The sequence below is a fragment of the Lutjanus erythropterus genome, chromosome 1 (assembly GCF_056507025.1).
Source record: "Lutjanus erythropterus isolate fLutEry1 chromosome 1, fLutEry1.hap2, whole genome shotgun sequence".
Lineage (NCBI taxonomy): Eukaryota > Metazoa > Chordata > Actinopteri > Lutjaniformes > Lutjanidae > Lutjanus > Lutjanus erythropterus.
Window position 1 is genome coordinate 55,001 of NC_139317.1, and position 12,500 is coordinate 67,500.

Sequence of the window (12,500 nt, forward strand, 5' to 3'; positions counted from 1 at the left end):
CAGACAGACAGACAGACAGAGAGTCAGACAGAGACAGAGAGTCAGACAGACAGAGAGTCAGACAGAGACAGAGAGTCAGACAGTCAGACAGAGACAGAGAGACAGACAGACAGAGTCAGACAGACAGACAGAGAGTCAGACAGACAGAGAGTCAGACAGACAGACAGACAGAGAGTCAGACAGAGACAGAGAGTCAGACAGACAGACAGAGAGTCAGTCAGACAGACAGACAGAGAGTCAGACAGTCAGACAGAGACAGAGAGACAGACAGAGAGTCAGACAGTCAGACAGAGACAGACAGACAGACAGAGAGTCAGACAGACAGACAGAGACAGAGAGACAGACAGAGACAGAGAGTCAGACAGTCAGACAGAGACAGAGAGTCAGACAGACAGACAGACAGAGAGTCAGACAGACAGACAGACAGAGAGTCAGACAGACAGACAGAGACAGAGAGTCAGACAGTCAGACAGACAGAGACAGAGAGACAGACAGACAGAGACAGAGAGTCAGACAGACAGACAGAGACAGAGAGTCAGACAGACAGACAGAGACAGCGAGACAGACAGAGACAGAGAGACAGACAGACAGACAGACAGACAGAGACAGAGAGTCAGACAGACAGAGACAGAGAGTCAGACAGACAGACAGACAGAGACAGAGTCAGACAGACAGACAGACAGAGACAGAGAGTCAGACAGACAGACAGAGAGTCAGACAGACAGACAGACAGAGAGTCAGACAGACAGACAGAGACAGAGAGTCAGGCAGTCAGACAGACAGAAACAGAGAGACAGACAGACAGAGACAGAGAGTCAGACAGACAGACAGAGAGTCAGACAGACAGACAGAGACAGAGAGTCAGACAGACAGACAGACAGAGACAGCGAGACAGACAGAGACAGAGAGACAGACAGACAGACAGACAGACAGAGAGTCAGACAGACAGACAGAGACAGCGAGACAGACAGAGACAGAGAGTCAGACAGACAGACAGAGAGACAGTCAGACAGACAGAGAGTCAGACAGACAGACAGAGTCAGACAGACAGAGAGTCAGACAGACAGAGTCAGACAGACAGAGAGTCAGACAGAGACAGAGAGTCAGACAGACAGAAAAGCAGACAGACAGAGTCAGACAGACAGACAGAGAGTCAGACAGACAGACAGACAGAGTCAGACAGACAGACAGACAGACAGACAGAGAGTCAGACAGACAGACAGAGACAGAGAGTCAGACAGAGAGTCAGACAGACAGACAGAGTCAGACAGACAGACAGAGACAGACAGACAGACAGACAGACAGAGAGTCAGACAGACAGACAGAGTCAGACAGACAGAGACAGAGAGACAGACAGACAGACAGACAGAGAGTCAGACAGACAGACAGAGACAGACAGACAGAGACAGAGAGTCAGACAGACAGTCAGACAGACAGACAGAGACAGACAGACAGACAGACAGAGAGTCAGACAGACAGAGAGTCAGACAGACAGACAGAGAGTCAGACAGAGACAGAGAGTCAGACAGACAGAGACAGAGAGACAGACAGAGACAGAGAGTCAGAGAGTCAGACAGACAGTCAGACAGACAGACAGAGAGTCAGACAGACAGAGAGTCAGACAGACAGACAGAGAGTCAGACAGACAGACAGAGACAGAGAGTCAGACAGACAGTCAGACAGACAGAGTCAGACAGACAGAGACAGAGAGTCAGACAGACAGACAGAGAGTCAGTCAGACAGACAGACAGAGAGTCAGACAGTCAGACAGAGACAGAGAGACAGACAGAGAGTCAGACAGTCAGACAGAGACAGACAGACAGACAGAGAGTCAGACAGACAGACAGAGACAGAGAGACAGACAGAGACAGAGAGTCAGACAGTCAGACAGAGACAGAGAGTCAGACAGACAGACAGACAGAGAGTCAGACAGACAGACAGACAGAGAGTCAGACAGACAGACAGAGACAGAGAGTCAGACAGTCAGACAGACAGAGACAGAGAGACAGACAGACAGAGACAGAGAGTCAGACAGACAGACAGAGACAGAGAGTCAGACAGACAGAGACAGACAGCGAGACAGACAGAGACAGAGAGACAGACAGACAGACAGACAGAGACAGAGAGTCAGACAGACAGAGACAGAGAGTCAGACAGACAGACAGACAGAGACAGAGTCAGACAGACAGACAGACAGAGACAGAGAGTCAGACAGACAGACAGAGAGTCAGACAGACAGACAGACAGAGAGTCAGACAGACAGACAGAGACAGAGAGTCAGGCAGTCAGACAGACAGAAACAGAGAGACAGACAGACAGAGACAGAGAGTCAGACAGACAGACAGAGAGTCAGACAGACAGACAGAGACAGAGAGTCAGACAGACAGACAGACAGAGACAGCGAGACAGACAGAGACAGAGAGACAGACAGACAGACAGACAGACAGAGAGTCAGACAGACAGACAGAGACAGCGAGACAGACAGAGACAGAGAGTCAGACAGACAGACAGACAGAGACAGAGTCAGACAGACAGACAGAGAGACAGTCAGACAGACAGAGAGTCAGACAGACAGACAGAGTCAGACAGACAGAGAGTCAGACAGACAGAGTCAGACAGACAGAGAGTCAGACAGAGACAGAGAGTCAGACAGACAGAAAAGCAGACAGACAGAGTCAGACAGACAGACAGAGAGTCAGACAGACAGACAGACAGAGTCAGACAGACAGACAGACAGACAGACAGAGAGTCAGACAGACAGACAGAGACAGAGAGTCAGACAGAGAGTCAGACAGACAGACAGAGTCAGACAGACAGACAGAGACAGACAGACAGACAGACAGACAGTGAGTCAGACAGTCAGACAGAGACAGAGAGACAGACAGACAGAGACAGAGAGTCAGACAGACAGACAGAGAGTCAGACAGAGACAGAGAGTCAGACAGTCAGACAGAGACAGAGAGTCAGACAGACAGACAGACAGAGAGTCAGACAGACAGACAGAGAGTCAGACAGACAGAGACAGAGAGACAGACAGAGACAGAGAGTCAGACAGTCAGACAGAGACAGAGAGACAGACAGACAGACAGAGACAGAGAGACAGACAGACAGACAGAGACAGAGAGTCAGACAGACAGACAGAGACAGAGAGTCAGACAGACAGAGAGTCAGACAGAGAGACAGACAGATAGAGACAGAGAGTCAGACAGACAGACAGACAGAGAGTCAGACAGACAGACAGAGAGTCAGACAGACAGAGACAGAGAGACAGACAGAGACAGAGAGTCAGACAGTCAGACAGAGACAGAGAGTCAGACAGACAGACAGAGACAGAGAGTCAGACAGACAGAGAGTCAGACAGAGAGACAGACAGACAGAGACAGAGAGTCAGACAGACAGACAGAGACAGAGAGTCAGACAGACAGAGACAGAGAGACAGACAGAGACAGAGACAGAGAGACACACAGACAGACAGAGACAGAGAGTCAGACAGACAGAGAGTCAGACAGAGAGACAGACAGACAGAGACAGAGAGTCAGACAGACAGACAGAGAGTCAGACAGACAGACAGAGACAGAGAGTCAGACAGACAGACAGAGTCAGACAGACAGACAGAGAGTCAGACAGACAGAGAGTCAGACAGACAGACAGACAGAGAGTCAGACAGAGACAGAGAGTCAGACAGACAGAGAGTCAGACAGAGACAGAGAGTCAGACAGTCAGACAGAGACAGAGAGACAGACAGACAGAGTCAGACAGACAGACAGAGAGTCAGACAGACAGAGAGTCAGACAGACAGACAGACAGAGAGTCAGACAGAGACAGAGAGTCAGACAGACAGACAGAGAGTCAGTCAGACAGACAGACAGAGAGTCAGACAGTCAGACAGAGACAGAGAGACAGACAGAGAGTCAGACAGTCAGACAGAGACAGACAGACAGACAGAGAGTCAGACAGACAGACAGAGACAGAGAGACAGACAGAGACAGAGAGTCAGACAGTCAGACAGAGACAGAGAGTCAGACAGACAGACAGACAGAGAGTCAGACAGACAGACAGACAGAGAGTCAGACAGACAGACAGAGACAGAGAGTCAGACAGTCAGACAGACAGAGACAGAGAGACAGACAGACAGAGACAGAGAGTCAGACAGACAGACAGAGACAGAGAGTCAGACAGACAGACAGAGACAGCGAGACAGACAGAGACAGAGAGACAGACAGACAGACAGACAGAGACAGAGAGTCAGACAGACAGAGACAGAGAGTCAGACAGACAGACAGACAGAGACAGAGTCAGACAGACAGACAGACAGAGACAGAGAGTCAGACAGACAGACAGAGAGTCAGACAGACAGACAGACAGAGAGTCAGACAGACAGACAGAGACAGAGAGTCAGGCAGTCAGACAGACAGAAACAGAGAGACAGACAGACAGAGACAGAGAGTCAGACAGACAGACAGAGAGTCAGACAGACAGACAGAGACAGAGAGTCAGACAGACAGACAGACAGAGACAGCGAGACAGACAGAGACAGAGAGACAGACAGACAGACAGACAGACAGAGAGTCAGACAGACAGACAGAGACAGCGAGACAGACAGAGACAGAGAGTCAGACAGACAGACAGAGAGACAGTCAGACAGACAGAGAGTCAGACAGACAGACAGAGTCAGACAGACAGAGAGTCAGACAGACAGAGTCAGACAGACAGAGAGTCAGACAGAGACAGAGAGTCAGACAGACAGAAAAGCAGACAGACAGAGTCAGACAGACAGACAGAGAGTCAGACAGACAGACAGACAGAGTCAGACAGACAGACAGACAGACAGACAGAGAGTCAGACAGACAGACAGAGACAGAGAGTCAGACAGAGAGTCAGACAGACAGACAGAGTCAGACAGACAGACAGAGACAGACAGACAGACAGACAGACAGAGAGTCAGACAGACAGACAGAGTCAGACAGACAGAGACAGAGAGACAGACAGACAGACAGACAGAGAGTCAGACAGACAGACAGAGACAGACAGACAGAGACAGAGAGTCAGACAGACAGTCAGACAGACAGACAGAGACAGACAGACAGACAGACAGAGAGTCAGACAGACAGAGAGTCAGACAGACAGACAGAGAGTCAGACAGAGACAGAGAGTCAGACAGACAGAGACAGAGAGACAGACAGAGACAGAGAGTCAGAGAGTCAGACAGACAGTCAGACAGACAGACAGAGAGTCAGACAGACAGAGAGTCAGACAGACAGACAGAGAGTCAGACAGACAGACAGAGACAGAGAGTCAGACAGACAGTCAGACAGACAGAGTCAGACAGACAGAGACAGAGAGTCAGACAGACAGACAGAGAGTCAGTCAGACAGACAGACAGAGAGTCAGACAGTCAGACAGAGACAGAGAGACAGACAGAGAGTCAGACAGTCAGACAGAGACAGACAGACAGACAGAGAGTCAGACAGACAGACAGAGACAGAGAGACAGACAGAGACAGAGAGTCAGACAGTCAGACAGAGACAGAGAGTCAGACAGACAGACAGACAGAGAGTCAGACAGACAGACAGACAGAGAGTCAGACAGACAGACAGAGACAGAGAGTCAGACAGTCAGACAGACAGAGACAGAGAGACAGACAGACAGAGACAGAGAGTCAGACAGACAGACAGAGACAGAGAGTCAGACAGACAGAGACAGACAGCGAGACAGACAGAGACAGAGAGACAGACAGACAGACAGACAGAGACAGAGAGTCAGACAGACAGAGACAGAGAGTCAGACAGACAGACAGACAGAGACAGAGTCAGACAGACAGACAGACAGAGACAGAGAGTCAGACAGACAGACAGAGAGTCAGACAGACAGACAGACAGAGAGTCAGACAGACAGACAGAGACAGAGAGTCAGGCAGTCAGACAGACAGAAACAGAGAGACAGACAGACAGAGACAGAGAGTCAGACAGACAGACAGAGAGTCAGACAGACAGACAGAGACAGAGAGTCAGACAGACAGACAGACAGAGACAGCGAGACAGACAGAGACAGAGAGACAGACAGACAGACAGACAGACAGAGAGTCAGACAGACAGACAGAGACAGCGAGACAGACAGAGACAGAGAGTCAGACAGACAGACAGACAGAGACAGAGTCAGACAGACAGACAGAGAGACAGTCAGACAGACAGAGAGTCAGACAGACAGACAGAGTCAGACAGACAGAGAGTCAGACAGACAGAGTCAGACAGACAGAGAGTCAGACAGAGACAGAGAGTCAGACAGACAGAAAAGCAGACAGACAGAGTCAGACAGACAGACAGAGAGTCAGACAGACAGACAGACAGAGTCAGACAGACAGACAGACAGACAGACAGAGAGTCAGACAGACAGACAGAGACAGAGAGTCAGACAGAGAGTCAGACAGACAGACAGAGTCAGACAGACAGACAGAGACAGACAGACAGACAGACAGACAGAGAGTCAGACAGACAGACAGAGTCAGACAGACAGAGACAGAGAGACAGACAGACAGACAGACAGAGAGTCAGACAGACAGACAGAGACAGACAGACAGAGACAGAGAGTCAGACAGACAGTCAGACAGACAGACAGAGACAGACAGACAGACAGACAGAGAGTCAGACAGACAGAGAGTCAGACAGACAGACAGAGAGTCAGACAGACAGTCAGACAGACAGACAGAGACAGAGAGACAGACAGACAGAGAGACAGACAGACAGAGAGTCAGACAGACAGTCAGACAGACAGACAGAGAGTCAGACAGACAGAGAGTCAGACAGACAGACAGAGAGTCAGACAGACAGACAGAGACAGAGAGTCAGACAGACAGTCAGACAGACAGAGTCAGACAGACAGAGACAGAGAGTCAGACAGACAGACAGAGACAGAGAGTCAGACAGAGTCAGACAGACAGAGACAGAGAGTCAGACAGAAAAGCAGACAGACAGTCAGACAGACAGACAGAGAGTCAGACAGTCAGACAGACAGACAGAGACAGACAGACAGAGACAGACAGACAGAGACAGACAGACAGACAGACAGAGACAGACAGACAGAGACAGACAGACAGAGACAGACAGACAGACAGACAGAGACAGACAGACAGAGACAGACAGACAGAGTCAGACAGACAGACAGACAGTCAGACAGACAGACAGACAGAGAGTCAGACAGACAGACAGACAGTCAGACAGACAGACAGAGTCAGACAGACAGTCAGCTGATAATCAGTTTGAAGAGGTCTGAAGCTGCTCACCATCTTTTCTTCAGCAGGTTTCTGGGACAGAGTAAATCCCTCCAGGATTTTACCGAGATACGACGCATCTTTGCTTTTGACTGTAAACAAGTAAAAAAAAATCATATAAATAATTTCCAACATTATTTAATTAATAAAAGAAACAGTCCTTGGATTATTTATTATATTAAAGATCTCAACATTTGTCTGATTGTAATAAATGTAGTTCCGACCTTCATGGATCAATTATAATAACTTAATTGATCCTCTTAGTTCAAAAATCTCAAGAAATATCAGGCATTTTATGGATTTTATCTTCTTTATGTTTTCTTGTGTACAGATAGTACTTCAGCTCTGAAGACGTCTTCTTGTCACTTCAGTTGTGTTTCAGACTAACTGGTCTGAACTGAACACATCAGAGCCTCAGTCTGGGAGACGGAGACAGCTAGGAGGCAGAAACTGTTGAAAAATGATTTCAGGATAAATAACTGACCCTAAATGTGACCAGGAATATATCGTCCATCGACGATGAATCCATCACCGGCTATTTCTTGTTATACAATTTTTGGGTGATATTTGTCATTTTATTTTGCTGGTCTGCAGAGTGACAGCTCAGCGCCGCGCTCTCATCCAGCGGGACAGGCCACGCCCACTGAGCCGGAGGAGCTGGTGAGGAGTGAGAGGAAAACAGCCTGACAGTCAGACTACAGTATTTTCACGTGGTGACTTAAGGATTTAAGTTGACCAGACCAGAGTTGGTGATTGTTGGAGGAGTGGACAAACTAACAAACGTGTTCTTCTGTCAAGTTTGGATGAAGTGTGTTTTACAAAGACTTAAAAAGTGTTTCTTCATTTAAAAAGGAAAATAGGTGTGAGTGAACATCCACAGCATATATAAGGCTGTGAACAAGCTGAGACACGACAGGATGGGAGGAGAACCAGAACCAGAAATACTTTATTGATCCCAGGAGGGAAATTGCTAGTGTTACAACTGTCCCCATACAAGAAAGACGAGAACATTAGTACCGTATTTTTCGGACTATAAGTCGCACCAGTCGAAAAATGTATCATGAAGAAGAAAAAAACATATATAAGTCGCATTTTTTTGGGAAATGCATTTTAACCGTTGTCCGTGCTCTGATAGTTGCATGAAGCCGTAACGCCAAGAAGGTCCTCCCGCAAAGTCATTCATATTCGTTGCCTTGGTAACTACCAGGGCGTGGAGACGCAGTGCACCGGTGACAGGCCTCTCCCATCAGCACGGTGTTCAAGCACCCATCTGTGAACTCGTTCCTCCAGCTGTGGCCATCTTGCTTTTATCTTTCTGTGTTTTCTTCACTGCAGTAAGAGTAAACTCTGCTTTCCATCAGTCCCTCACAAGTTTCTCACTCAGTCCAAACTTTCTTTCTGCTGCTCGTTTACCGTTTTCAGCTGCATGTTTCACTACGTGCAGCTTGTAATCTGCAGAATATGATTTTGTTTTGGGGGTCATTTGTGTTCAGTCTTTAAGTTAATGTTTAAATTAATTTTCAGTGGTACAGGAGTAGCAGATACCGGTGGTCGTCCTCTCGCTGCTGTAGGTAATGTTTACTCCTGGATCGTGTCGGTCAGCGTGAAATAACATTTAAGAACATGTGAGATTATATATTTTAATTTATACAAGTCGCAGGACCTGCCAAACTATGAAAAACAGTGTGACTTATAGTCCGGAAAATATGGTAATTATATTTATACAAATATAAGCATATAGAAATATAGAATATAGAAATTAAGAAATTAAGAAATTAAGCAGTGTTTGCTCGTCATCAATCCTCTGCAGAAACCTGATAACAACCTGATCATGTGAATCAGGTGTGTTTGAGCAGAGAAACATCTAAAACATGCAGGACAGTGAGTCTGAGCACCAGGGTTGGGAAACGCTGCTGTAGAAATAAAGCATTTAAGAAATAAAAATTAAATATTAGCAAATATGTGCATTGTGCATTAAACTATATACAACAATAAAAAAAATAAAACTAAGGGGTGTAAAAATATGTGAGGTAGGAATGACTTCCTGTGGAGGAATCAGTCTCCCACTGAATGTGCTCCTGTGTTTGACCTGCATGTCATGGACTCGGTGTGAGACACTGTCCAAGATGACATGGACACCATCCTCCTCTCCGATACTGTCATCAGAGCGTCCAGCTCCATCCCCACAACATCACTGGCCTCGCGGATCAGTTTGTTGAGTCTGTTGGCAGCCGCCAGCCTCAGTCTGCTGTCCCAGCATGCAACATCACAGAGGACAGCACTGACCACCACAGACTCACAGAAGATCCTGAGCGTAGTCCAGCAGATGTCGAAGGACCTCAGTCGCCTCAGAAAATAGAGACGACTTCCTGTAGAGAGTGTCAGTGTTCTTTGTCCAGTCCACTTTATTGTCAATATGTACTTTTAGTCCTCCACAATGTCCACACTGACCCCGGACAGAAACAGAGGTCACCGGTGCCTTGACCCTCTTCAGATCCACAACCAGTTTTTTAGTCTTTACCACATTGAGCTGCAGATGGTTTTGCTCTCACCATGTGACAAAATTGTCCACAGCAGCCCTGCACTCATCTTCATCACCCTTACAGATCCGACTACGGCAGAGTCATCAGGTCTCAGCAGCTGAAGTCTGTGGTGTATCAGGTGAACAGGAAGTTGTTGCTGATAGACCTGTGCGGTTCACTGGTTCGTACCAAAAACCGGTCTTTATTTTCGTTATGATATGAATTTTTCATATAACGCCATACCGGTGAATAACCCAAAGACAGACACACAGCACAGTGAGAACACAGGAGGGAGACGAGAGAGAACCTGCGCTACAGACAGAGGCAACACGCTGGAAAGGTGAGAAAATAGGTTCATTCAAGATGAAGTGCGCCTCGCCTGGAAAACAGACGAGATCAGGAGGCCGAGACGAAAATCTGCAGTCAAGTCGGACAGTTTTCAACAGACTTAAGAGAGAATAGAAGAAGAGACACTAACATCCTGTTAGATCACCTGTAGGTTACCTGTAGTCTCCAGACCACATTTATAGCTGAAGAAATAAAGCGCGTTCTTTATCGCTGCTTGAAGTTAAAATAGAAGAGAACCCACTTCTGTCACATGTAACATCTGTTCTTTTATCTGCCTTGTAAAGCACTTTGTTACTGTTATTCTGATCAGTCATTTATATAACCTTTATTATCATCAGACACTAAATATCTAATTGTTGACAGATTAAAACTTCACTGTACAACAGAAGACAAATATATCCAGTGTTAAATACTACAATTACACAGAAAATTCGAATTTTATACAATATGTGGTGTTTGTTGTTAAAATTAAACACTCTGCTCCATGTTGAGTATGTTGAGTACATAAATAAAGCCATATAAATAATAAACATTTGATATAATGTATGTTTTTGGTGATAAATGAATTTAAGCAACAAAAAAAATGAGGAGCCACTTGGGAGCCGAAAGAACCGGCTCTCTAAAAAGAGCCAGAATTCCCATCACTAGTTCCTGGTGACTAAATTCCCTGTCGAGTAAATGCAAAATTTAATTTAGACTAGTCTAACACTAAGAAAACTGTTAAAACTTAGCAGAATTTATTAATCTATAATGTTAAACACTGTCCAAAAAATACTGTGTATTGAGAGTCATTTGAAGCCGTTAATCACAGTCTACAATCAACAACTCGTACTTTAAATGCAGCTGAGATGTGCACTACTTTGCTCTGTACAACACAAACCTACACATTAATGTACAAAACATGACAACAACTCACTAAACACTTCACCTTTTCAGACTGAAGAGGGTCACAGTGTCTGCAGGTAAAGGACCCAGAGCTAACGTTAGCTGCTAGCCTAACACACAGCATGGCTGACGTTAGCTGCTAGCCTGACACACAGCGTGGCTAACGTTAGCTGCTAGCCTGACACACAGCGTGGCTAACGTTAGCTGTCAGCCTGACACACAGCGTGGCTAACGTTAGCTGTCAGCCTGACACACAGCGTGGCTAACGTTAGCTGCTAGCCTGACACACAGCGTGGCTAACGTTAGCTGTCAGCCTGACAGACAGCGTGGCTAACGTTAGCTGCTAGCCTGACACACAGCGTGGCTAACGTTAGCTGTCAGCCTGACACACAGCGTGGCTAACGTTAGCTGCTAGCCTGACACACAGCGTGGCTAACGTTAGCTGTCAGCCTGACAGACAGCGTGGCTAACGTTAGCTGTCAGCCTGACACACAGCGTGGCTAACGTTAGCCGTCAGCCTGACACACAGCGTGGCTAACGTTAGCCGTCAGCCTGACACACAGCGTGGCTAACGTTAGCCGTTAGCCGTCGGCCTGACACACAGCGTGGCTAACGTTAGCTGCTAGCCTGACACACAGCGTGGCTAACGTTAGCTGTCAGCCTGACACACAGCGTGGCTAACGTTAGCCGTCAGCCTGACACACAGCGTGGCTAACGTTAGCCGTCAGCCTGACACACAGCGTGGCTAACGTTAGCCGTTAGCCGTCGGCCTGACACACAGTGTGGCTAACGTTAGCTGCCAGCCTGACACACAGCGTGGCTAACGTTAGCTGTCAGCCTGACACACAGCGTGGCTAACGTTAGCAGTATTAGCAGCAGCAGCAGCTCCGCCTGCAGGTTTATGTCTGTGTCTGTGTTTAATGTGGTCACATGTTTCTCCAGTCGAGTGAATATATATCAGCTTATTCTGTCACAGTCTACATTCATCTGTCCGACTTCGGTGATGTAAACATCCGGAGTTGCCAGCGGGGGAGGGGTAGGATCATCAGGGTGGAGAGTGCAACCAGGGGAGGAGGTGTGAGGAGGGCTGTGGGGGTTGGAGTGAGTGGTGGTTGCTGAAGACGGGGGGGGGGGGGTGATGAGCAGGACAAATCTGTTAAAAAACAGATTCAGATCATTGGTCCTGTCCATCATGTCTTCTGCTCCTCTGTTGTTGTTAGTCCTGAAGACAGTGATGGTCCTCATTCCACTCCAGACCTCTCATGTTGTTCTGCTGGAGTTTCCGCTCCAGCCTCCTCCTGAATTTCTCCGTAGCCTCCTTGATCTTCACCTTGTATTGTTCTCACCTCCTCCCTGTTACCAGCTCAGAAAGTCCTCTTCTTCTCATTCAGGATGGCTTTAGTCTGTGATGCAGTCTGTGAGCCCATCAGTGTCCTCTCCATGCTGCTCACCTCAAAACAGCCCTGCAGTGTCTCGTA

General features: G+C 47.5%; 1 protein-coding gene across 1 annotated transcript in view; it reads right to left on the reverse strand.

The window, feature by feature from the left end:
• gpatch1 (G patch domain containing 1) overlaps positions 1 to 12,500 on the reverse strand; it is a 39,162-nt gene that overhangs the window by 16,948 nt on the left and 9,714 nt on the right. The window contains exon 9 of the mRNA XM_084717758.1: positions 7,280 to 7,359. Coding sequence (XP_084573884.1) covers positions 7,280 to 7,359 — 80 coding nt within the window. The remainder of the gene's footprint in view (positions 1 to 7,279; positions 7,360 to 12,500) is intronic.